The sequence below is a fragment of the Melopsittacus undulatus genome, chromosome Z, assembly GCF_012275295.1.
Source record: "Melopsittacus undulatus isolate bMelUnd1 chromosome Z, bMelUnd1.mat.Z, whole genome shotgun sequence".
Classification (NCBI taxonomy): Eukaryota; Metazoa; Chordata; class Aves; order Psittaciformes; family Psittaculidae; genus Melopsittacus; species Melopsittacus undulatus.
Genome location: NC_047557.1, coordinates 82,799,945 through 82,826,895, shown reverse-complemented (window position 1 = coordinate 82,826,895; position 26,951 = coordinate 82,799,945). Strand labels below are relative to the sequence as shown.

Sequence of the window (26,951 nt, the reverse complement as noted above, 5' to 3'; positions counted from 1 at the left end):
GAACAAAGAAGGAGCAGGAGGGTCCCACATCCCAGCCCTGGAAGCCTACAGCTCATGGGGAGGTACTGGAATATTTGGCCAAGCAAACTGTGGGTCCAGTGGAGCTCAAGAGCATCCAAACCTGGGAGGAGGATTTTGGTTAACTTCCCTCACAAGTGGTGATAATGTGCAGGGAGGTGGGACCACAAGACAGGAGGAAAGAATGAGGTTATGGATGTGGTAGTGGGGCTAGGATGGGGCAGAGGGACAGTGAATCACTGCAGAATGGTGGCATCCCAGGCCTTGGGCATCAGCCTGCCACCAAAGCAGAGAGCCACCAGCTCTATATAGGATTCCCAGTGTATTCCTTGCTATCCAAGCCTGCAGCTAAACCCCCATCCCACTCTCTCCCCAGAGTCCTCCCCATAGAATGCTGTCAGGCTGCCCTTTCCTTCCTGCTCCCCCAGACACAGCACAGCCCTGGGAATGCCAGGCAGGCTGAGCAAAAAGTGATTTAACATGCTCCTCACTGCCTGCCTGCCAAGAGCATCACAGAATCACAGAATCCCAAGGGTTGGAAGGGACCTCGAAAGATCATCTAGTCCAAATCAGATGGATGCCTGTGCTCTACGGAACATGCCAGCCCTCTGCTCCTCTGCTCTACTCGTCTCCAATTCCTCACCCCAGTTACAGGTTCAACCCCACCTTTGCTTGTTTTTCCCTACCTTTTGAGGAGAAAGGGGTGCTGCACAGTCAGCCCCAGCCTCTCTCAGAGGCAGAAAAGTCCCCTCCTGCCCAGAAAGAAGGGACTGGCCACCCCAGGCCCATGCCAAGGGCATCACCACAAAGCCCTTCATGTACCCAATGTGACATGCTGTTGTTTGACCCCAGCTCTGCTCTCTTACCTGTCCTCCTCTCCACTGGCCTCTTCCTGGCAGAATGTTTGAGACCTCAAGGAAAAGCCAGGATTTCCAACCAGGTGAACTCTTCCCATCTGAAGGAGTCATAAATCCATGGCCCAAACACAAGACTTGGGATTTTCCGCTGCCCCAGCTAATGCCATAAATTGACTGAATAACCTTACCTGCTCCAGCCTTGCTCCTCCAGAGCAGCCTACCCTCTTGGCCACCCCCCACGGGGTTCCAGCATCCCCCCAAAACACAAGGACCATCCTCAGTAAAAGGGCCAAGCCCCTCCAGCTGCAATGTGCAGGAGGTGGCTGAAAAGTTGCCCCAGGGTCCCTTTCCATACAGCTTTACCTCAGAAAACTCCCCATGAGAAGGTGCTAGGCAGCAGGGAGGTTTATTTAACAGCTCTATAAAACAAGCTGGGACAACCCCTGCACACAGGCCCCTGCCTATGGAGAAAAGTGCTGGCTCAGGCATCATCTCCTGCCCTGGGGTGCCATTGTTCACTGAGAAAACAGCCTATCTGGGCTTAAAAGTTAAGCACCACACTTCAAAGCATCATACACAGCGCACACAGGGATGTCTCCAGCCACTCAAGCACACCCCGTACCCTGCGGGGTTCCTTTGCTGTCCTGGCAAGGTGTATCAGCCACAAATGCCTGAGCTGCTCCATCTCAGCAGTAAAAAGCCAGGTGCTTTGGTGTTAGGCTGGGCTTAGTGAGCTAAACTGGTTCCCAGAGCTCAGAGAGACTCCAGGGACAGCACAGGGGCTGCACAACCAGCCCTGGGGAGGGATGACAGGGAAGAGGATGCCTTCTTCAGAGGCCAAGCTGCTAGAGCAGCCAGCCCTATCCTCAAACTGTGTCTGTGGGGTACAGCTTAGCTTCTCACTTAATCCCCCCATCCCCTGGAGGTGGTACTGACAAGCGAGTGTTAAATCCAGCCTGTTAAATCTCAGTGTGAGCTGAAGAGCTCAGTGCCACTCTGCTGCCTGCCTCCAGACTGGCTAAGCAGCTTTCCCTCTGCAGGGTTCCTGCTCCAAGGGGCCATGTGATGCTTTGGAAGCTTCTCCGCATTTTTCTGCTGCTCCAAGTCATTGTCCGGAGGCCAGCAGCTGAATGCGAATATCTGCTTTTTGCTTAAGGGTTCTGTTGAATCCAGGACAGCCATGTGCCAGCTAGGACAGATAGCTCCTAATTTGTGATAAGGCTGGAAGGCCTCGGGTCTGCTTATCAAGGTGAGAGGTAACACTGAGCGATGGCCGATGCTCCTGCCTCAGACAATCCTTTGGGACTTACCTCTGGGTGCAAACATGCCTGGCTCTAGAGAAGACAGCACTTTGAATTCTGAGTTTCAAATGTGGAATAGCTACTGGCTTCCAACCTAAAAAGTCACAAGTGACAATGAGAGAGACTGACCCCAAAGGGAAACCCCCATCACCTGTGATGCAGAAAACTGGTGCCAACCCCAAAAAAGTCCTTGGAAGAGACCATGGAGGCAGATTTGCCACCTCTGTGTTTCCTCAAGAGAAGGGTGGAAAGAGTGATAATCTAGAAGCACCCCTCCATCATATCCCTTCACAAAGAGGATCCTCACCCAGGTGTTCATGAGGCACCTAAGCAGCTTTGAAGAGCCTTTTCCTGGATGTCGCCCTTCTCATCCTGCCAGGGTTTAGGCTGTAGCCATAACATCTGCCTCCATGAGGTCCCTGTGGGTGGTGGCATATAGAAGGCATCACACCTGGATCCCATCAGGGAAAGGCAGCAGACCAAAGATGCACCAGCAGTACTTGCAGGTGGACTGTGTGCCAGTGCTCGGTTATTTCCCAGCATGGTGATCCAAGGCAAGGGAGAAGAAATGATCTGGGTTCTTCCACATGAGTAACAGAAACTTTTGGAACTGCCTGTTATTTTAAAGGCAGTTTATTTCCATTTAGCTCAACCCTGTCTTCTTTGGCATTTCAAGATATCCAGCTTGGGACTGGGGTCACTGATGGTGACAGCACCAAATAAGCCCCCAGCTCTACCAGAGCCAGGCTCAGAGGTGAGCTGACTGAGAGGGCTGCAGGTACTTCTTCCACCCATCTCCAAACTTCAGGCAGACACCGGAACAGCTCTGCATGTCTCAGGAAGCACAGGTCCCTACAAAGCAAGAGACGGTCCCATCTCCACAAGCTCCTGCAGAGCTCAATGCTCAAATCACACTTGTGTCTTAAGCACACAATGTGCTATAACCTCTGCTTCTGGGACTGTGAGGCCATATCAGGAGAGAAACTAAAGTCCTTTCAGAGTCAGCAACCAGACATGAACAAGCTTCAGCTGGGTTTGAAATAAACTACTTTTAACCACAGACCCTCCACCTAACCTCATGGATGTTTGAACGTGTGCACTGACAATGTGACAGGGAAAACTGCGGTGCTGTGCTTGAATAAACCCCTTGTTCCCCATTTCCCTTTCCCCTGTGTGCTAATCCTGTAGCTGAAAATCATTGCCTAAACTTAACAGGTCTATTTTCCTTCCCTGCTTTGCTATTCCCAGGCCAGTCAGCAGCAGAAACGGGCAGCAGTCCTGGAGGGGAGAGGAAAATGATGGGGACAAAGGGAGCAAAGGGCTTGTGCCAGCAAGGACCAGGTGGGGGAGGACCACGCTTTAGCACATGCTATCCTGGTGTCTCAAGCATCCCCTTGTGCTCTCCAGTCCAGGATGAAGCACCATCAGCATCTCCCAAGTCAAACATGATGCTGGCTTCTCACCCTGCTGTGCAAAACAGCTGAGCTGGCCTATGGACAGGGAGGGATATAACGTGGGAACTCAACTACAGCTTCAGTTGGAAATGTGGCTAAAAATAGCACCAGGAGTCTCCCATGTTCACTGGGTCTCTCTGGCAAGAGATCAGACTTTCCAAGAGAATCCTGTATGTTTCCCTCTCCTATTCCCCTGCTGCCTTTTCCTGAGGCAGCAGAGATGTAACTAACACCAGTACTTCAACTGCCATCAGTAGGTTTCAGAGTTAATGGCTAGTACCTGAGGGCATGGCTCACCCCTTCCAGAGCCACCTCTATCCCCTGTGACCCATGACATGACTTGAAAAAGGGCACAGTCATATAAATATATGTATTTTTTTTAGCTTTAGTGGATTATTTAGGGCATAAATCACTGTACAAAGCCCCAGCATGCTGACTTACTGTGAGACAGTTCTGCCACACTGCTGGCTGGCTGCTGGGAAAGCCAGGCCAGCCAGCCAACCTCATCCTGCCAGAGCCAGAGGGAGATTTGAGGTGGCTATGATATGGGAGAACCTCTAAATGGGCCCCTATTGCTCTAAGTGCCCTGCTCCATTAAAACAGAATAGGGCCACTTCCCCTGCCAATGGCTGCTCAAATCCAGTCATGTGCTAACTGGGAAGACTGGGGATGCTACAAGTAGGATTTTGTCTCTGCCCCATTCTTAGATCTGCGTATGAACCTCTTTGCACCCCACAGCCATATATAAAACCCAACATTTCCAGGCTCCTATCAGAAGAAACCATAGGCTCAGCTAGATCTTTCTGGGAGCAAAATGAATATATTACATTAAAATTTAATATAAGTCGGGGGAAAGCTCTAAAATTCTCATCTTCAGCCTAAACAGCAGCTGCAACTTTGCCCTGGTCCCCTTTCACTGTTTTTGCAACACTCTGCCTTGATGCTTACAACTCACAGGATGAATCCAGTAGCTCTTGTGCTGCCCGAAGGCTTGGGCACAAACTGCTGCCCAACTCAACCCCCAGCTCAGCTTAGCAGAGATAGCTCTGCATGCTTTATTTTGCAATTACAGTGACAGGACCACCCCACCAGTACCTTGTGCACTGCTCCACCTTTGGAAAGGCCTTTCTTCTCCCACAGGAGCAGGACTTGGGTTTTGTACTCTCCCCATGTTTGTTTTGATGTGACCTCCCTGAAAGCAAGGGATCAAAACCCCGAGTCCTGCCCGTTCCTCCCACCAACCCCCTCACTGATTTCTACACCATTAAGCCTGTTATTTTCCAGTGAGCTGAGGAACTGGTGTCCCTTGCCCCAGATTTCACTGCATTAAAGACGATGTCCTGCCAGCTGCCACGACACTTGGATTCTCAGCCTCTACCACAAAACCTACCAACCCTGTGCATTGAAACATGCAGCTTTGTGGGACGATGGTTTTGCTGGGGGAGCATCAAGCTGAGCTGGGTGTAGGGATTCACTTGACCTGGCACCCTGAGTGTACAAGGCTTCATGCTCTGGCTGGTTTAGCTGTTTCTTAATGAAACAGACTGACAATGCTGTTTAATAAGGAGCTACATTGCCTCTGGAGATTCAAGTGAGTAATATAGGTGCCTTGACACGTGAAAGGCAAATCCCATTTGCTCTGAAATGGTATACCAGTGATTGAAGGAGGCTTGAGGAAAAGGTTTTGGCTTATTCCCCATCCCACCCTGCCCTGGGGGTGCCTGTGGAGCTTCTGTGAGCTGGTGGAGTGCTCTGACCTGATAATGAAGGGTCCTCTGGTCTCCAGGAGTTTCCGTTCACTGCTGAAGCGCTTGAGCAGGTTGATCATGAACTTGTGAAAGTAGGAGTTCATGGTGGGAGTGGAGGGTGAGCACTCCAAGCCTTTCATGCCTGGGGAGGCAGGGAAGAGCAAGTTAGAGCAGCTGGGGCCCTCCTGCCAAAGGAGTTTCAGTTAGAGCAGACATGCAAAACATGAACACAGCTTTTGGCAGAGGAGCTTTAAGGTGTGAAACAAAGTTTTCCAGGCCTCATATAACCTCATCTGCCCAGTTCAAGCAGCTCCAGCCCTGCCACAGCTCTCTCCATCACAGCGGAAAGTGTCTTTTGATGATCCCAGACCCTGAAGGAGCACACGGGGGTGAAATGGGCTTTATGGGCAATCATCCTAGAGCTGTTTAGCTTCAGCAGGTGATAGGAGAAGACATGCCTGAGGCTCTGCATCAACACGCAATTCCATCTCCCTGGATACGGCAGGTACACTCATCCCAAAAAACAGATTGCTGGTGACTTGAAGAGCCTTTAATCCAGCCCCATAGGCCACAGATGCCCTGAGACCAGCATGCACATAGGAGCATCACACACATGTTCAGCCTTGGATCACGGATGGGGGCCATTGATTTATGCTTGGTGACATGATTTCCTGAGTAGTAGCCACTTGGTGCAACAGTGTCAAACAGAGCTTGTCCTAGAGCTAGCACAAAGTACTGGTCAAATAACAGAAGAGCTCCAGGATTAGAGACTATACAAAAAAAAAATTGTTCTTCATTTGCAAAGACCCTTTTTAACAAAAGAAGCTGAAGGCAATTAGAGTGGCCAGACTCTGAGCCTGGAGGGTGTGGAAAAGGCCCTGACTGGAAGGATTGGGTGTGAAACCAGAGACAGCATGCTGAGGAGAGCCTCAACAAGCTCCGACATATCCAGACTCAAAGCAGTTTCAGGCATTTTCATCTTCACCTTAGGTGCTTTGTCTGGGGCCAGAGGATTTCCAGTGGTATAGGGGAGGGATGCTCTGCACCCTCTTGTCACACAGGGCACTCAGAGGCAAGCCTCTGCTCACAGCCTCTGCCAAACAGCCAGCATACCCCTCTTCACCTCTCAGAGCCATAAAATCACTCTTGAGGGACTCCTATTGCTCATTTAACAGCAAACAGCTCCAGGTTGTAAGGTGCATGGGCTGCTGCAGGACCTGCTTGGTAAGACATCTTAACTTGGTCTTAAGAGTGTTTCTGGGGTGGGTAACCAGGGAGAATTGGCAGAGGGGCATCTCCCAGCTCAGGGTACACAGTGAGCATTAGCAGAAAATATCCCTACAGACCCACAAGTTCAGGGAACTGGCAAGTAAAGACTACTTTTCCCACAGCAGCACTCCAGGGGAGGTGGTTTATTCAGGACAGCTCTCAGAGCAAATGTTTGGAGAGAGAGTTCTAAAGGTGACTTTACAACAAGGGGTGCTCTCTCCCTTAATTTGTCCTTCAGAAAGACCATTTCTAACCGTGGTTAGAAGCCAGCACACACAAGCACCCCCAGGCTATTCCCCCCATCCTGAGAACAGCCAGTATTTCCATCAGCTCACTGATTGAAACCTGAAGAGTTTGATTTATGTATGTTGTCTGCTTCTGCCGAGACTCAGCAGAGCATGGAGCAGCTAATTAAAGATGCAATCAGGCTGCCAAAGCCCAGGAAAGCTGATGAAAAAGCCACTGGGCTGTTTTCCACCCTGGCTGTCCCACTGGTACACGTACAAGCAGGGCAGCTTCCTCAGATTCGGATTTAGCATCCAAGAGGACATAGCCAAAGAAAAAGGAAAATGAAATAGTGTCTCATCTGGACCAGAACCTGGAGTCTCCTCCCCACCAGAGTCGTGTGTTCACCCCCTCTTGGTACATCTGAAACCTCAAGCCAGGCTTTGAAGCAGGCACCTCCCAGAGCACAAGTGTTTGCCGTAGCATCGTGTTTCCGCTCAGCTGTGGGAAAGACGATCTGGGCAAAAAGAAAAGAGGATCTGAGCCAACATGCTCCAAACAAAGGTGTGTTTGTTCAGAGGCAGGGAGCACCCGGCGTGAAAATACAGCTATGCCCCACGTCCTCACTACAGCTGTTCAGAAGCAGGTTGGAAGAAACACAGTCTGGACAAGGGGACACAAAGCAGCCCATGGTGCCTGCCTATCCCTCAGCCTTGTATCTCCCATGGGCAGAGCCTCAAAAGCAAGCTCTGGTTTTCTTTCTGGTGGTGAGGGGAGGTGAAGAGCAGATGGAAACTGTTCTTCAAAGCTGCAAAAGTGGTATCTTCTTTTGCCTATTTTGTCAGTAGTGCTGAGGCATCCAAACCAGAGCTGCACTGCAACCCAAGATTCAGCAGCACACCTTCATCCTCACCAGCTAGTAATGCTCCAGTGCTATAGTTTGTCCAGGGTAAGGTCTGATCTGGGAGTTTCTTCTTTCTCGAGATCCCCAAAATTGGCTTTCTGACCCTCCGCCCAGCAACAATGACACTGCCACTAGGGTGGATGTAACCTGTCAGGAGCACAGGCAGCAGCTCCTGCCCAGCACTCCCTCTGCATGGCACAGACAGTGTTGCACTTTACCACAGCTTCACACGTCTTCCAGTGACAGCTCAAGCCTTTACATATCCTAAAACACATCCCAAGGAAAAAACATGAGGTGGCAGCAATTTCTCTCCTCCCTTGAAGGTCCCTCATTACTGTTGCTGGGGTGCTGGCAGTGGTGTACATTGAACAAAACCCAGGAGCCTAGGAATGTCAGTGCAAGACAAACCACCCAAAAGAACCTCAAATCTGTGCTCCTGACATGATGCAGCATCTCCTGCCTCTCCAACTGGAGACTTGGAAGGACCCTCTGCATCAGCTAAGTATCCAAAAAGCCAGAATCATCTTGGAAATCAGATCCTGGCTACAATGTGTAGGACAACCAAACTCCAGTCCTGCTGATTTCTTCCATCAACTCACTACCAAACCACCAAGCCTGGAGGAAGCCAGGCAGTGGTCAGGAAGCAAGGAGGGACTGGGACACAGAGATGACAAAAACAAGTCTCATCCTTATTTTTTTTTAGGAGAGGAGAGTGCTATGATGGTCTACCCACTGCAGGAAACTGATCCATCATCATCCTTTGCCTCTGGGATCACTGAGACCAGACTCCAAAGGCATCAGTTCCCACTTCATGTCCCTAAGGAAGGTTTCTGCCACAGCACACTCACTGGAGCAGCCTTCCCAGTGCTCTCCAGGGGTGATGCTGGGAGTGAGAAACCAGCCTGCAGGAGTCTCTCAGGCTGCAAAAGGCTAAACCAAACCTCAGCTGGAGTTGCAAAACCTCCCAATCCTCCAAACTTCTTGTTTGCTCTGTTTACACAGGATGCCTAGGAAGTGGCTGGCACTTTGCTCTCGTGTAACCCTTCCTGGTGTAGCCCGGAGCTCAGCACAGTGGCATCTCTGGCTCAACAGAATCAGAGGAGCAGCTTGTCAAGTGTTTCTATGAAGCACGAGAGACAAGCAGAGAGGTGTTAGGAAAACTGCTTAATTAATTGAAGTTTGCACCTCTCCCCCTTTCCCTGAAGTGAGACTTTGCAGATTCGTAACCTGCCAGATCAGCTGTTAATGTACCCAGAGAGGGGCTGGTAGTATGTCACTGCTCTGCTGCCTGGTTTTTTAATCTGGCATGGAACAGGGAGCTGGAAGAAGAAAGATCCCTGATCAGAACGATGAAACGCAGCCCAAACATCCACTATAATAGGAAAAAATGGGAATTCTGGTCCCACAGGAACATCAGAGCAACGAAACTAGAGTTGGCAGAAACAGGCTACAAAAAGCACATAGTAACTGCAGCTCCATGGTTGACGTGACCACACAGCCAGGAACCTTGTCAACGACTAGAGCATCCTCCTGCCAGCAGGTCAAGGGAGGGGATTCTGCCCCTCTGCTCCTCTCCGGGGAGAGCCCCCCCGCAGTCCTGCATCTAGCTCTGGGGCAACAACACAAGAGTGACATGCAGCTGCTGAAGTGAGTCAAGAGGCCATGGAGATGCTCCAAGGGCTGGAGCAGCTCTGCTTGGAGACAAGCTGAGAGCTGGGCTGGTTCAGCCTGGAGAAGAGAAGGCTCCTTAAGGGGAGACCTTGGAGCAGCTACAGGCCTCTTCAAGGAAAGGTGGTGCAGGGCTTGTCTCTGCCTTCCTGAGATCCGCACATCTCCTTCATGGGTCTGCACATATCCTCATGCGATCTGCATGGGATCAGTCTGAGGAGACCTTAGAGCAGCTCCAGTGCCTGAAGGGGCTGACAAGAAACTTGGAGAGAGGTTCTGGACAAAGACCTGCAGGGACAAGGGGGAATGGCTTTAACCTGACAAGTGGGGAGGCTGAGATGAGCTCTTAGGCAGAAGTTCTTCCCTGTGAGGGTGCTGAGGCCCTGGCACAGGTTGCCCAGAGAAGCTGTGGCTGCCCCATCCCTGGCAGTGCTCAAGGCCAGGTTGGACAAGGCTTGGAGCAACCTGCTCTAGTGGAAAGTGTCCCTGCCTGTGACAAATGACTAGATGAGCTTTATGGTTCCTTCCAACCCAAACCATCTATGACTATGATTCCAGGATGCCAGGCTAACAAATCATTTCCCAGGCAAGCTACTGTTTCTTGGATCACTGAAACCAGCACCAGCATCAGTCCCCCTGACCCGCAGGTGCTAGCTCAAGCACAGCAAACATCTGCCAAAAGCCCTGCTTTATCCCAAGTGCTCACTAGCGGTTCATGCTGTTCCCATCACTCGCGTGGACATGCTATAAATCAACTGAGACAGGCAATTAGGGATCTATATTAAGACCCTTATAAATATATATTGTACAGCAGCCTGGAACATTCTGCCATCTGGCTCCTTGATGGGCTGAGCCATCTCAGGACCTGCAATGGCCAAAGTGTTCCCAAATTGTTCCAGGGGTGCCTGACAGACTCTGACATAACTTGGATTTTTCTGCCTCAACCACAAAGCACCAAACTTCACCCTGGCATACAATGCAACTTCCACTAGTTTACCATAATTGGTTTCAAACTGGTCTTAACTAAAAAGTGTGAACTTGCTTAACTCCATTTAAGCCAAATTTAAATAAGATTGGACCAGAACTGATTACCTTCCGAAGCAAGCTAAAGCTGGGTAAGCTGGTTAGAGTATCCACATGGGAATTTGCAGTGGTTTAAGCTAAAATGATTTACCACAATCCCTAACTGAAGCAATTTTAGCTCAGATATAGGGAGGGGAAGCTAAGAGATGGTGGAGCCAAGCATCCTTCCCACCCGAGCATCATATTTCCAGCTCAGCCCAGAGAATGATCTCCCTCAGCTCTTTTGGGAGCAACAGGATAAACCCAGCAGCAACCGGAGCTGGTCCATGAGCCTTCAACCCGCGTGGGGCTTGGCTCTGCCAGATGGTGCTTGGAGAAAACCCGGGTGGCGACGTGGGAATCTGCATGGCATCTCCCCTCTTCCCAGGCAGCCTTCCCCAGGATGTTTTGAATTTCAGCTATTACAAACACAGGGCGGTGAAGCCTCATGGAGTGGGATAAAAATAGAGCTGTAAGAAAGGCAAATCTTTCCCCCTCCTGCTTCCCAAAAACCTGGCCCAGGGTGTAGCTGGAAACAGATGTGAATGTGTCTGCAGCTCAGCTGGGCTCTGCAAAACCTCCTCTCTACGGAGCACAGAATGCTGCTGAGGAAGTAAATCCATTGAAATTATGCATTGCATGGTCAGAGCCTGTGCTCGGCCTGCTTTTGCAGGGCTGCCTGCACACATGGATGTTTCTCCCCTTCCTACCTGTCTAAAGAGCCATGGATTTGCAATTCCCAAGACTTCAGCATCTTGCTGGCAAGGGGGTCCCCACCGACAGGCCAGGGTATGTATTTTGATGCCAAATGAAGTTTTTGCTGCACTGATCCTCTGGATGTCCCCACTCAACAGAGTGTGGGATTCACAGGATCACAAGCATACACCCCAACACAGTGGGGGTGTGTGCTTGTGCCTGCCTTGGAAGAAGGCAGCAGGCAATGATCATGATTCCTAGGAAGGTTAGCAGACCACTACTGGCTCATTTTTCTTCGTTAAGGTGAATCAATAAGCAAAAATGCAGCACGGGTATAGCTGAGATAACATGCAGCAGAAGGAAATACCCAGCAGAGCTGCAAAAATATGATTGGTTATGCTTAGTGGTGAGTTCATATCGGGCTGAGGCTACTGCATGGAAAGGTGAAGCATATGGAAGAGAACCTGCAAACAGGAACAAGCAGCAATGGGCTTTATCAGGCCATTTCTGCACCAATATTCATTCATTTTTCTGGTTTCATGGTTCTCATCTCATTCCTCACAACACTATCCAAATACCTTGCAACATCCTGGGGAAACTGAGGCAGCCCAGCAAAGTAACTGTATGAAAGGTATACGCTTGGCTAGGAGTGGTCTTACCTACAATTTCAATTCTGCAATTCCAGCTTTTCTTTGGGAATCCCCAACCCTTCTGACCCACCATGTGCTTAACCACCTCAAGAGAGAATGATACCTGGAGGCATGCCTGACAAGTTACAGCTATAGTCTGGACGGCCTCTCCTGGGGTTGTCCACGGCATCCCAGAATCGCTGCAGTAGAACATCCCAGAAAAGACATGCATCACCCTTTTGTTCTAATTCTCCTCCTCTCCAAAAGGCAGAAGAGCACTTCTGAAATTCAACCCTCCTGTTCAGCTCCACACCAGTAGGGAGGAGGATGGTGAAACCACCAAGCATCAGGATGTGAAGCACTGAGCTCAGAGTACTTAGGAGCAACAGGTCTTTCCTCTCATGCCCACCTAGCTCTTCCACTCTTGGTCCTGCAAAAACTGTTGGAAACTGTCTCCTTCAAGAGTGAGTGTCCATGGTGTGATGCTAGCTGACTCCTGGCCTTTTGTGGAAAGGATGACTATGGAGAAGTTTCACTTTTATCCTCCCCTACCATTGGAAAAGCCAGTGTAGCAAATCTGAGCTATCTGACAACGGGCCACCTTTTTTCTCCTACCCTTTACAAATCCCTGCAGTCTACAGACTCTTGTCTCATGTTTTCAGAGGCCACCCTAACATTTTACAGACTGTCTAGAGGTGGGACCTTGTCCTACACTGCCACCTCTGCAGATCTATGATTACACAAAAGGTGAAAGGCGATGTAAAGGGAGTGGTTTGGCTCATTGAGAACAAAACCCTTCAAAAAGCTGTCAATAGGTAACTCCCTTCACAGAATATCTCAAGTTTGGTCCAGGCTCTGGAACACTGCCTCTTCTCCTGCAGGGATACAGCAGGTCAGAACTCAACACACTATGTTTCTTAGGGACTTTTAGCAGCCTCCTCTGGAGTTATCCACTGACTCATGGGATATCCATGGACTGCTGTTAGAAACCAGTGGCCACAAGCATGTTAGCATACCCATGTACAGAGTCAGCCTCCCAGTAAATATCCTATAGCATGAGGTGCTCAGAGGGTATGCCACCATCCCCAGCAGGAAGCCGGACGGGAGAGACTGGACTGAGCAGGAGGAAAGTGCCTCCTGTGAAACAAAGGGCTGTAACCACCTCTTCTTACAAAGTTGTGGAGAAAGGAAGGAAGAGATATGTGCAAGAGCTAACCTGTATGAGGCAGCAGATGGTATTGACATCCTTTTGGAGGGAGCTTCCTCCTCACACGCAGAGCAGAGCTGGAGACTAGGCTGGAGGGTCTGCACCTATGCTGTCACAGAATCCTAGAATGGTGTGGGCTGGAAGGGAACGCTAGAAGTCACCTAGACCAACCCCCCTGCAATGAGCAGGGACACCTTCAACTAGATCTGCTGCTCAGAGCCCTGTCCAGTCTGACTTTGAATGCTTCCAGAGAATGGGGCATCTACCACCTCTGGGCAACGTGGTGCAGTTTTTCACTCACTTCATTGTAAAACATTTCTTCCTTGTACCTAGTCTGAATCTCCCTTTTAATTTAAAACCATCATCTCTTGTCCTATTGCTACAGACCCTGCTAACAAGTCTGTCCCCATCTTCCTATAAACTCCCTTTAGGCACTGGAAGCTGCCCTAAGGTCTCCCTGGAACCTCTCTTCTCCAGGCTGAACAAGCCCTCCTCTCTCAGCCTGTCTCCAAGCAGAGCTGCTCCAGCCCTGAAGCATCTCCATGGTCTCCTCCAGACTCACTCCAGCAGCTCCGTGTCCCTCTTGTGTTGTTGCTCCAGAGATGGAAGCAGGACTGCAGAGGGGGTCTCCCTGGAGAGGAGCAGAGGGGAGAATCCCCTCTCCTGATCTGCTGGCCTTGGTGACAGCCACTCTTAGGTCATCTGCTACTTGTTCCAACTTCTATAGTGTTGGCAAAACACTCCCAAAGCAAAGCAGACAGCTGGATTCCCATCACAGAAACCAGAAAGGTATTTGGATCATCATCCCGAAGACTGGGAAGCTCTTGGGCACAGCTCTACAGACCTGGTCTCAGAAAAGCAGGCAGAAGATAACCAACAAGAGACTGATGGAGGCCAGCAGCCAGCCACCCCTCTCCTAGGGCAGTCAGAGCAGGTCAAGAGGAGCAATGCTGGGTCTCCCAGGAGGTACTGGCCCCAGCTCATTGTGTTGGAGAAGACGTCAAGGGCAGCTGACCTTACGTAACTGGAGAACAAAGCAGCTAAATACAAACTGGAGCTGGGAACGGGCTGCGGAAGTGGGACACGGCTTTCCTGACTAATCAACCAGCATCTGAAGGAAACCGAACTCAATGGCAGGGAAACAACTGCATAAACACATCCCAAGGGAAGAAAGGGAGCAAGAGGAAGTGGAGTAAGACCACAGAGGCACCAGCCCCTTCCACCATCCCTCCTGCCCTCACCACTCCAGTGGCAAAGCCTGGAGCACAGAGATGGAGAGTACAACATGGAAACCTGCCACAACCTCAAGGATTTTAAGGGGTGTCTATGCTTGTTTACCAACTGCACACTTTGATGGGCCTCAGAGGTAGGAGGGGAGGATGTGACACGGCTCAGCAGCTCTCCTCACACTGCCAGCTTCCACAGCATCTGCGTAAAAAGTGGGATGAGGGATGAGAGAAGTGCTGGTACCCTGCAATGCTGCAATAGCATCCTACTGCCTAGAAAGCACTGTCTGAGCCAAGGCATGCTCACTATGGATTTGTGCTTGGGGAACGCTCCCATACATCCCAGTACAAAACCAGTGACCCCAGGAAGGTGTACATTCTCTCGCTGGTGCCAGCACCTTGTGATTTTTGTCTGGGAAGGGCTATACTCACAAACACATCAGCCTGCAGGGCGGTGCTTGGGCTCACTTGCTCCCACTGTACATCACTACCCCCAGACCATGCACAGATGGAGGGATTTCCACTAGCTCCACAACCCCCAACAACCCTCTGACAAAAAGAGTCTTTTCCAGCAGCCTCTGCTTTTCCAGGCATAATCCAGGAGGCTCCTGGCCCAGCTGTGACATCTCCATTCCCGTGGAAGCCCGAGCCCAGCAGCCGATCCAGTCTCAGCCCTTGGTGGTTGGAGCCAGATGGGACCAGGGCCATGTTAAACATTCGAGGCCAGTGAACCAGCTCCTTTTCTCCTTCCCAAAACCATCTGCTTTTGGGTAAAAGCCAATGACCCTGCAAAGCTCAGCCCCAGATAAATTCCCAAAGAAACAATTTGCTGGGGCTTTACACGGAAGAAGCGGGCAGGTGAGGAAGCCAGAGTCTTTTAAGACCTGTGTAGGGTCAAGCTGCTCCACACTGGGGCAACAGAGGCTCTGGCCCCAGAAGATCTGCTCAGTGTGGGGAGAGCCACTTTCCAGGCATTACACTTGAATATGTGAAGCCAAGTTGCTCTTCCAGATAGCTAACAGGGGCCACGGCAGCCATTCGGATCCATGCCATCCAGCATGCTATTTTTAGATCATACACGAAGAAGGAAACCTCAGACAACCATCAGTGTGAGCTGAACTGCAGCTCCTCAGCTGCTTGGCCAGCACTGCAGGAGCTGCTCCACCAAGGCCATCTCAGTTCTGACACTGGGAGGATGGATGAGACATGCAGAGGCCTTGGGGACATTGTCAACATTGCAGCCCTCATTCCTCCATGGCAGAACTAAAGCTGCCAGCATGAAACACACGATCTGCAAAAAAACTTACAGCTCCACACCAAACAAGCCAAAACCTGAGCTGGCTGCTGGTGCAGACATTCCTAAGCCTGGGGAGGGGTGAGTGATCTAGTATCGTCAGTGAAAACAAAGCCTGGGAAATGGAAAGCAAGGCTCCCCTCTCCAGGGGTGATTTAGCAAGGCTCCGTGGTCACATGCTGCACAGGGAGAAGCAGCTTTGGCTCCGTGGGTGGGGTGCAATCCAAAGCTGACATGAAACGTGCTTTTGGCTGCGATGACCTGGCCTGGGGAGTACAACAGGGAGGTCCTTAAACAGCAGCAGCAGAGAAGAAGGGGCAGCCAAGTAACTGCAAAGGATGAGCCACAGAAAAAGGAAAATGGAAAAACTTCCTGATGTGCTGGGATAATTGTCCTGCCAGACACTCAGAGTAACGTAGCAGTTCACAGTCAATGTGGGCAGCCTTGGACCGGGGACTTCAACCACCCTGACATCTGTTGGGGCAACGGTACAGCCCGGCACAAGCAATCCAGGAGGTTTCTTGATCGTGTGGAAGACAACTTCCTTCTGCAAGCAATAAAGGAGCCGACGAGGAGAGGTGCTCTGCTCGACCTCGTGCTCACCAACAGGGAAGGGCTTGTTGGAAATGTGACTCTCCAGGGAAATCTTGGATGCAGTGATCACGAGATGGTCGAATTTGAGGTCCTCAGGACAGTGAGAAGAGTGTGCAGTAAGCTCACTGCCCTGGACTTCAAGAGGGCAGACTTTGGCCTCTTCAGGAACCTGCTTAGCAAGGTTCCATGGGATATAGCCCTAGAGGGCAGGGGGGCCCAAGACTCTTGGTTAATATTCAAGGATCACCTGCTACAAGCTCAGGAGTGTTGCATCCCGACTAGAAGGAAGTGCAGCAGGAGGGTCAGGAGACCTCCTTGGGTGGATAAGGAGCTGCTGAGAAAAATTCACAGGAAAAAAGAGGCTTATAAAAGGTGGAAGCAAGGACAGGCTGCCTGGGATGAATACAGGGATATTGTCCGGGTAGTTAGGGACCGAGTTAGGAAAGCTAAGGCCCAGTTGGAGCTAAACTTGGCTAGGGATGTTAAAGACAATAGGAAGGGATTTTATAGGTAAGTAGCAGCTAAAAAACAGACTAAGGACAATGTAGGCCCCTCCGGAAACTTTCAGAACTGGCTACACAGGATTTGGAGAAGGCTGAGGTTCTGAATGGCTTCTTTGCCTCGGTCTTCACTGGCAAAGGCTCTGACCACACCACCCGAGTCTTGGAAGGCAGACGCAGGGACTGTGAAAACCTAGACCTTGGGCCCACTGTAGGAGAGGATCTGGTTCGAGACCATCTTAAGAACCTGAATGTATACAAGTCCATGGGACCTGATGAAATCCATCCACGGGTCCTGAAGGAGCTGACGAATGAAGTTGCAAAGCCACTGGCCATCATATTTGAAAAATCATGGCAGTCAAGTGAAGTTCCTGATGACTGGAAAAAGGGAAATACAAGCCCCATTTTCAAGAAGGGGAAAATGGATGACCCGGGGAATTACAGACCAGTCAGTCTCACCTCTGTGCCTGGCAAAATCTGGGAGCAGATTCTCCTGGAAGGCATGCTAAGGCACATAAAAAACAAGGTGCTTGGTGACAGCCAGCATGGCTTTACTAGGGGAAAATCCTGCCTGACCAATTTGGTGGCCTTCTATGACGGGGCTACAAAAGTGATGGACAGGGGTGGAGCAGTTGACGTCATCTACCTGGACTTGTGCAAAGCGTTCGACACTGTCCCACATGACATCCTTGTCTCTAAATTGGAGTGTCATCAGTTTGATAGGTGGACCACTCGGTGGATAAAGAACTGGCTGGATGGTCGCACGCAGAGAGTTGTGGTCAACGGTTCAATGTCCAGCTGGAGATCAGTAACGAGTGGTGTCCCTCAGGGATCGGGGTTGGGACTGGTCTTGTTTAATATTTTTGTCGCTGACATGGACAGTGGGATTGAGTGCACCCTCAGCAAGTTTGCAGATGACAACAAGCTGTGTGGTTCGGTTGATACGCTAGAGGGAAGGAATGCCATTCAGAGGGACCTTGACACACTTGTGAGGTGGGCTGATGCCAACCTCATGAAGTTTAACCATGCCAAGTGCAGGGTCCTATACCTGGGTCACAGCAATCCCAGGCACAGCTACAGGTTGGGCAAAAAGGAAATTCAGTGCAACCCTGCAGAGAAGGACTTGGGGGTGTTGGTCAATGAGAAAATGAACATGAGCCAGCTTCAGTGTGCACTCACAGCCCAGAAAGCCAACCGTATCCTGGGCTGCATCAAAAGAAGTGTGACCAGCAGGTCAAAGGAGGTGATCCTGCCCCTCTACTCTGCTCTTGTGAGACCTCACCTGGAGTATTGTGTGCAGTTCTGGTGTCCTCAACATAAAAAGGACATGTTACTGTTAGAACAAGTCCAGAGGAGGGCCACGAGGATGATCAGGGGACTGGAGCACCTCCCATATGAAGACAGGCTGAGAAAGTTGGGGCTGTTCAGCCTGGAGAAGAGAAGGCTGCGTGGAGACCTCATAGCAGCCTTCCAGTATCTGAAGGGGGCCTACAGGGATGCTGGGGAGGGACTCTTCATCAGGGACTGTAGTGACAGGACAAGGGGTAATGGGTTCAAACTTAAACAGCAGAGGTTTGGACTGGATATAAGGAAGAAATTCTTTACTGTGAGGGTGGTGAGGTACTGGAATGGGTTGCCCAGGGAGGTAGTGAATGCTCCATCCCTGGCAGTGCTCAAGGCCAGGCTGGATGAAGCCTTGGGTGATAGGGTTTAGTGTGAGGTGTCCCTGCCCATGGCAGGGAGGTTGGAACTAGATGATCTTGAGGTCCTTTCCAATCCTAACTATTCTATGATTCTATGATCTGTACAGGCTGAATCCTCTGCAAATCTATGTGTGTTTTGGACACCTGCGCTTACAGCCATCATCTTATCCTGGAGTCAATTCAGGGCTCTGAGGACTTTAACAAGGAGAGAGGAGGCTAGCACCTAAGGTCCCCTAAAGATAAGATAATAATGACACTGGATAAGGACTTTTTACAACAGCCTGCAGTGACAGGACAAGGGGGAATGGCCTTAAACTGACAAGGGGGAAGACTGAGTTGAGCTCTTAGGAAGAAGTTCTTCCCTGTGAGGGTGCTGAGGCCCTGGCACAGGTTGGCCAGAGAAGCTGTGGCTGCCCCATCCCTGGCAGTGTTCAAGGCCAGCTTGGACAAAGCTTGGAGCAACCTGCTCTAGTGGAACGTGTCCCTTTCCATGGCAGGAGGCTGGAAACTGGATGAGCTTCAAGGTCTCTTCCAGTCCAAACCAGTCTGGGATTCTGTGACCCCTGCACACCATTCTCTGAAGTATCTTGATGCTAAACAGAGTTCTAAATCCCCAAAACATGAGCTAGAGGAAAGAGCTGTAATAATAAAAGCAGTACCCTGGTCTGCACCATGGTAGACTCGATCCCCAAAGCTATGCTGAATTGGGATGGACCTTCTGATCTCCTACTGCAGGAGAGTCTTCTCTTTCTGTTCAAGCAAATCTGACCAGTGCCACGGTGCATCAAAGCAGCCCAGGGCATGGGCTGACTCACCAGAGGAGCTCAGCTGGCCAGCCCTGTCTGGGACCTGAAGCTCCAACAAGTGGGGTTGTGCATCGGAGCTGTCAGAGGCACCATAACCCTCTGTCTGTCCCGCTGGGGAAGAAGCAATCTCAGCCAGCACTTCCAGGTCCTTCAGGATAACCTGCAGAGAGATGAACAGCATGGGGTGAGCTTTTCTGTCCATACCCATGGCTGGAGACAGTGAGATAGGAAGCAAACCCCAAATCTCAGCACATCAACAAAACTGTAAGGAAAAGAGGCTACCTGTGAAATTCAGAGTGGAAGTTTCAAATTACTGCAGAGGGGATGGGGCAGGAAAGAGAAAAGGGGAAAAAGAGAGTTGTGATATTAAACCAATGTGCATGAGGAGGTCTGGATTTTGCTTCCCCCCTCCCCTTCATAACCCCAGGTTTGGGATAAGCCCAGCAAAAGCATGAGGATGCCCTTGGGCTCCTGGGGACATATACCAGTCTGCCTGCCCCATGCACCTCAGCTCTCCCTTTTCAGGGCAGTATCCCAGAGCAGACAGAGCTGCCATTTGGATTTCATAGCTTTCCTTCCAGAAGTCACTGAATTAATCTACATATAGCATCTCTGGACAAGTTATTACAGGGTTGGTTGTGTTTTTTTTGTTGTTGTCAACCTTTCTCATGCCTCAGGCTATTTTGGGTCCCCCTTCATTCAAATGTCCTTGGGTCTATGTTTCATCAGCCATCACAGCCAGAGCTGTGCAGGACAGAAAGGCTACCAAAAAGGGTAACTGCTATGTCTAGCTCATCAGAATCTAGCACAACACTTCTTCAATCACCCTTTTCCCACCAGTACAGTGTCCTGGGTTTCCACATGTTTTCACAAGGCATCTTTCTGAGGAGCTGCAGTTATATGGGAGTTTTAGCTCCTGAGTTACAAAAAAATACCCTTAACCCTGAGAAATAAAATCTAATCACATCTTTTCTTTTTTTGGTCATGGAGAAACATGATCAAAACAGAAAACATGACCCCTGAATCAGAAGGAGGAGCTCCTAGGTTTTTGAGCAGGCAGCATGGTGCTTAGGCCTGGGTGCTGGCACAGTAGTGGTGCTCCATGAAGATCCTGCATGCTTGGGAAGACCCTGTGCCTATAAACATAATAAAGTCCCAGCCAGCAGCTCCTGCGGGAGGAAGTAAGACAACGACAACTTGCACTGCTATCCCTGAAAAATATGGCACCTCTGTGATGCTGTCAAGAATGGGACCTTGTGGCTAGCACAGGAGGTCACTGCCATCGCCAGCCCTCATGCTCTTCCAAGGAAGGGAGTCTGTAGTCCCTGGCAGAGGAAGGACCTTGGTCCCATCAGTGGCTCAGATAAAGCAACGCTGATGCCGTTTTGTTGCAAGCAGAGGATGCCCCTGAGCAGACCTCATGATGGGTCTGGTCTGACCACAAATCATCCCTGCTGCCTTCAAAAGCATATAAAGTCATTTATATGCTGTGAGGCTGGATCCTTAATCCAGTTTCCCAGAGCTATATCTGAGATGCTGCTTTGGCTTGGGATGCTCCAGGCAGGCTGCCTCGGCAGCACTGACCAGCTGAGAGCACAGCTGAACTTCCTGAGCTTTGGAGAGATTATGGGGTGTCCCCCCAAACCAGCATGCAGGTCACAGGCAGAAGGTGGAAAAAGCAGCGTGGGCTGAATTTGGCAATTGAAAAGCACAGAAGAAATAAGAAGGAGGAGGGACAGCTCCATGAGCACCTGGAGAAATAGGAAGAGCAGGCAGCCATGAAGGCCTTGGTTTTTCCAGCTGTGGGAAAGAGGCAGGGAACTCTGGCTCCTCCTGCTCCTTGCCTGCATATTCCAGAGTGGGTTCCCAGCCAGTGATGAAGGAAAGCCAGGAGTGCTTGGTATGCACTGCACATCTCTGTGCTAAGCAAAGCTGGAGCTGGCAGCTGGCTTTGTGCGACCCAGGAGGCTGTAAGAAAGCAATATCCTGCCATTGCCATAGCAACGGGCTGGCTGCACCAAGAGAGAGCTGCTCCCATCAGTCAGGAGCCCAGCAGCTGTCAGACCCAGCAGTGCTGGAGCACAAGGGCCAGAGCCATTCCCAGCTATTGGGCAAGGGCATGATCCTGATGAACAGCCCAGAGGAGCTGCCACCAAGGAGGTTTTCCTGGTGGTGATAAGATGTAGGGTGGTGTGCCCCTGCTCCAGGCTTCCTGAATTGGTATCAGCAGGGAAAACAGCATCACAGTGGATGGGGAGACCTGTCTGACATCGCAAGCCATTCTGAGCACTGGGATGGAGCTCTCTGCACAGCTGGGGGATGAAGAGCAGGTTATCAATCAGTTATAAGCTATTACAAATAAACAGCTTTCTTCTTGCTGGGAATAGGCAAGATTTCTCCCTGTATTGCCTCCAGAGCAGGAACTGTAAGGGCACACAAACCAGCCAGTCTCTCCTTAGCTCTTCCAGATCTAGGTCAGGTTAATTTGCTGCTTGTTCTGGTTGAATGGAGCTGAGACTGGCTCTGCCAGTGGCGATGCAGGGGAAAAGCAGCATCTCAATGGCGTGTGCTGGATGGGATGCACCTCTTGCATGTAAAGCATCGCCTTGATGCTCCTTAAGGAGTTTGCCTCTGGCCAAAATGCTGGACTGGCCTGGAATGTTGTAGAGGAAGGGGAGGTGCTCCCAGATCTGGTACAGACCCCTGCGGAGCAAGACTCAGCACTCTGTAGCTTAGATGGGGCTGCAGCAGCAGCTCCTGGGGCACAGATGAGAGCAAGGATATGGACTGAGCTCCTGCAGATGCTGTCCTTACTGGTATTTACAGCAATGTCTCAGAGGGTGAGGATTCCCTCGGCAATAAAATGGGGCACACAATACCAGGGGCAAGGTTATTTCTGCCAAGAAAATAGGAATTCAGCTGATGGTGCTACCAAGATGGAAATCAAGAAGGTTTAGGGCTGCAGAGCACCTTCTCAAGGAGGATCAGCCACCTTAGATCAGGGAAGCTGTAGAAAAGCCTACAGCATTACCAGTCTGGCAATGCCACAGGTGTGACCTGATGGGGACCAGGAGAGCCAAGGATGCTGCTGGGTGCTTCCTGCTGCTCCACCACTCAAAAGCAGCTCCTTGCTGTGGCAGTGTGCAAAGAGGCTGCTCCAGAGGACTTAACTTATTTTCTTTTATATTTCTCTTTTCTTCCTCCAAACCTTTTAGTCATAGCCAGAGGAGGGGAGTTGAGCATGGACAAGCTGCCCCAGGACCAAGAGCAGCCAGCAGCAAGGCTGTCTGAGCCCCAAGCACAGACAGTGTGAAAAGCAAACTTGTGTCCCCCGCCTCCACAAGCTTTAAAGACAGAAAACCACTATTAATCTCCTGCACTGATTTATCCACACCTCTTTTCAGGTCCTGAGCACAGCAACTTTTATCTTATCTTCTGATCTTGCAAAGGCTTCCCCCCCCCCCTTTACAGCCATCGACTTTCAATCTGCAGCCAGGAACAGAGGGAAGGCAGTGGGGCTGGGGGCTTCTCCTCCCCTTCCCTCCCCAGGGAAGATCCTGACGCGTCGTGCTAACGCATTCTCATGCCATCAGGATATATAGCAGGCACTGGGAGAAGGGGGGTCATTTGGTAATACAGCCACAACCATTTGAAACCAACCTGAAAACTGCCCATCCTCCCTCCTTAGGAGGCATTTCTTCATGCATTAGAGGGGAGGGAAGGAGGCAGGACAAGGTCCAGCCAGCGGGCAGGGCTGCAGGAAGTTGGAGCTGCCCTGGAACATCCCTGTGGGCACACTGTGCGGGGCTGGATACCTGCAACCCCTTCAAATTCAGCTCTCAGAGAGTCCCAGAGCTAGTATGTAAAGGGTTTATTTTTATTTGCTACATGTCTCCCATCCAGTATCTCCCTCTGCACCCTGAGAAGCCAGGTACCCAAAGCCAAGCTCGCCAAATCCCACATACTACACCTTCTCCTCTCACACTGAACCAGCTTCCCAGGCTAGGATTGCCTGTGCTCCATGGCAGGTGAGTTTAGTCTGCTCCATGATTTCACCCAGGAATGCTCCAGGCACCACCTCAAGCCCAGTCTGCCACCTTATCGCTAGTGTCTGAATATACATACAAATCATACATGCATACGTATAAGCAAGCCATGCAATTATGGTCTGGAACTGGTGCTGAGCCAAGAAGCTCCCTGTAGATCACACTCCCCACAAGAAACTTCCTACTCCTGCATGATGCAGTGCAGAGATTATCTTTCAACCCAATGCCTTTGCAATACTTCAAGTCCTTGGAGAAAGTCTCACTCCACCCTGCTTTAAGACTTCTGCTTATGGGCTTCCTTCCATTTACAGCATGCTGGGCTGACCACATTTTCCACCATCCAACTGCAATTACATACCTCTCTCTACATCCCATAATTTCAGTCCTAAGCTCATCCTCAGTGCAACTTCTCTTTTCAAAACAAGCAGCCTTCCTGCTTTGGTACCTTGTAGCTTTGAGGCCCAACCCAGAGAAGCTTTACCACCAAAATTAAAGCCAGACACATGTACGTAAGAGTTCTTCGCAGTTTTGGGTGTACACAATATTTTGGGTCGCAATATTTTCGCCATGGTGGATTAGAGCACAGTGACTCTAAAACCAACAGAACAAAGCTTCAAATCAAACCATGTTAAGATGGCTATTTGCTCTGGCATAAACTTTTGTTCAGCTTCATTGTACTGGGAATTGGGAGTGGTGGAAAGAGTTTGCGAGACTTAGTGTGACAGCAGAGCTTAGAGAACAGGGAAGAGACCTGGGCTTCAAAACCTTGCAGTGCTGTAGCAGGACATGCAGGAGACGTGTAGGAGGTAACAGCACAGAAGAGAGAAGAATATGAGTATTCCAACCTACAGAGGGTTCCTCCTCTCTCAGTTTAATATTGGAAACTCAAGAGAGGGACAAAATGTTTTCAGCGTGTTATGGAGAAGTTGGCTTGAAGGTCATGCAGATATTCAAGTCCATCATCACCTCCACAGGCAGTAGTAGCTGAGGCTCAGCTAACCCTTGTGAGGGAAAGGGACCAACTCTTGCAAAGTGCTAGGAGCAGACTTCTGAAGGATGCTCTGTGAGAAATCTAGGGAGTTCCAAGCTGGTCTAGTGGAAGGTGTCCCTATGTACGGCAGGGGATTGGAACTGGATGATCTTAAGGTCGTTTCCAATCCACACAATTCTATGATTTTATGATACAGCAACAAAAAGCAAGCTAAGAAATCATTTCAACCTTCTTTCTGTTTTCAAAGTCTTTCCTGGCCACTGCAGAAACACAGGTAGTTTTTATGTTAGCAGAACTGAGAAGAAGCTGGAGTCTACCCTGATTCACAGCAGACACCAGCTCTACCTCACCTGTCATTCCTGCATGAGTCAGACAGAAGTCCCAGCACAACTTCCAACCCCCATGAAGATCGAGAGGAGCAGATAAGCAAACAGGAACACATTCAGCTGTAAAGAAACAACTTCATTCTGGAGCCAGAGAAAGGCAAACAGAACAAAGGAAGAAACAAGCAGCATCAGTGCTCCATGGTTTTAGCAGATATAACCTCACCACCTGTTGTGTCCACCTGAACTCAATATCTGGGTCTAGATGGAAAGGCACAAATACCTCAGAAGCTGCCTCTGCATGAGGAACTTGCAGAGGAAGATAACCCAAAAAAACAGGTCTTCTGTTCAGCACTGCCTACCCGCAGCTGTGCTTTTAAACTGCAGGTGGAAAGGTCTAACCCACTGCTCCCAAAGAGAGCCTGGGCTTTAACTTTTCACCTTTTCTAACATTCATTCTTCAACCATGTGTCTGGGCTGTGGGACTCACAACAACAAAAGGAGCAGCTTATGCAGAAAAACCCACTCCCAGCCCAATCCTGTTGGACTTGGAGCTGTGAGGAAGTTTTTAACCACATCAAATTTTAACCAGGGCTTTTAAAGATTGCTTTCAAAACCGGGTCTCAAATGCAGGATGGAGCATCTCCCTGCCAGGGAAGCAGAAGAACGAGCATGAGGTGACGCAATGCAGGAATACAGCATCTGACAAGTAGGAATCCTGTGTATGGACTTGTCTACATATCAAAGGGAACCACTTGCTCCAACTTCTCTGTGCTGCCCTTGTGAATCTTAACTAGGTCTCTTGACCATTTATTTGCTGGAGCAGGAGAACTGGGTAGTAAAGGGAATAGGAGAGAAAGCAGAGATGACTCAGGATGCCACAGATGCATTGTTAGATTCTGGCCCCTGTTCAGCATGGTGGAGGTGGTGCAACACCTTGTGCTACCTGAATGATAAAAAACAGGCATGACAACTTAAAAGGCATGGAACCAGCTCCATTCAGTTCAAGTCTTTCCTTGCTTTGGGCCTGACTGATGGCAAGTACACAAAGAAACTCAGAGCAGCTCAACAAGGCCAGACCTTAAAAATAAGTTTCCTGAGCAGTCTTTCAGTCTGATGCAAAGCCCTGACTAGCACTGACCCTCCAAAGCCAGAGTCTCCTTTGGTGATGAGCTAGTGAGAAACAACTGCTCCAAGATAGCTTCAGAGCAAACGAGGAAAGCGACAGCAAGACTCCAAACTGTGCACAGAGGACAGGAGATCTTCAGGCACTGCAAAAGGATGTTGAATTTTGCTGGGAAGAAAGATGGGACTGACACCACTGCCCAGATGGATTCCCTTTGGGAAGGCAGCACTGCAGGATGAAGGCAGCAAAAAAACCCACTGAAGATGTGTATATACCTTGTGCTACACCAGACAATACACAAAACCTTACCTGAGAAGGAGGAGATGCTTCCTCATCAGAAAGCTGATGGGTTAGCTTACACAAGACCCCACACCAACCCTGTGATCCCTAGCCTGTTAGTTAAGACCTCCTGGGGAATCCCAGTCCAGGAATCTACTCTAGGACAACACGAACATGGATAAAATACTGTACTGAGCAGGGTCTAACAGCTAACAGAGCACCCTGCATCCCCTTTTCTAACAGGCATGGATACTGCAGGTTAGCCACCAACATGTGTCCTCATGATTCCCCAAAACACTCAGCTCCAACCCACTACTCTTTCAGTCATTTCCATTTCCTCTGCAGAGAGCAGCAGATCTGTTTGGGAGCCAGCTGAACAGTAATATTTAATGGATTGACTCGTCTATGGATTTCCTCTAGAAAAATTAAGGAGAGCCAAACATTTCAATAAATAGAAGACAGGATTAAATAAATCAGCTTAAAATTACTTTTGAGCCATTCCCAGTTATGTCGCATGGAGGAAATGCATCACAAGGGTCCTTTCTTCACTGCTTTTTCAAATATTAATAAGCAGTGTAATTGCAACATGAGTCACTGCGATCTCCTGCCAAGCTGGAGGGACTATCTGCAAGATGCAGGCTTTCTAGAGCCTTGCAAAGGCAGATGTGTGTTTGGAGACTCTTTTGGAAAGGTCTGTATGGTAAGCAGCAGGGTATGGAAAAAGGCCAGGCAGTTGCTTGCCTTTGCAAGTCATTCCCTTGCTTGCTCATTCCCTTCCCGCCTCTCTTAACGACCCCCTTGCACATGGGATTTATTGTGGAGTTGGGCTTTGATGCCCCAAATGTGTAAAGCAAAGCACATAGTGTGTGATTTTTAGTATGTGAGGAAGGTCAGGGCTGAGAAACCAAACATTCACAGGTCTGGGCAAGAAGTATGCAGCTGACAGTAGAAGTGCTACCACTGGCTGTGCTGAAGCTGCCAGATTCCAGTCAAACACTAGAAATGCTCCAGAGTGCCACAGAGAC

The 26,951-nt window shown here is 50.0% G+C and overlaps 1 protein-coding gene across 1 annotated transcript in view; it reads right to left on the bottom strand.

Moving 5' to 3' along the window:
• The window catches only part of VAC14 (VAC14 component of PIKFYVE complex), a 66,891-nt gene that overhangs the window by 16,878 nt on the left and 23,062 nt on the right, over positions 1 to 26,951 (bottom strand). The window contains exons 13-14 of the mRNA XM_031051816.2: positions 19,171 to 19,321; positions 5,388 to 5,520 (exon numbers count right to left, since the gene is read on the bottom strand). Coding sequence (XP_030907676.1) covers positions 5,388 to 5,520; positions 19,171 to 19,321 — 284 coding nt within the window. The remainder of the gene's footprint in view (positions 1 to 5,387; positions 5,521 to 19,170; positions 19,322 to 26,951) is intronic.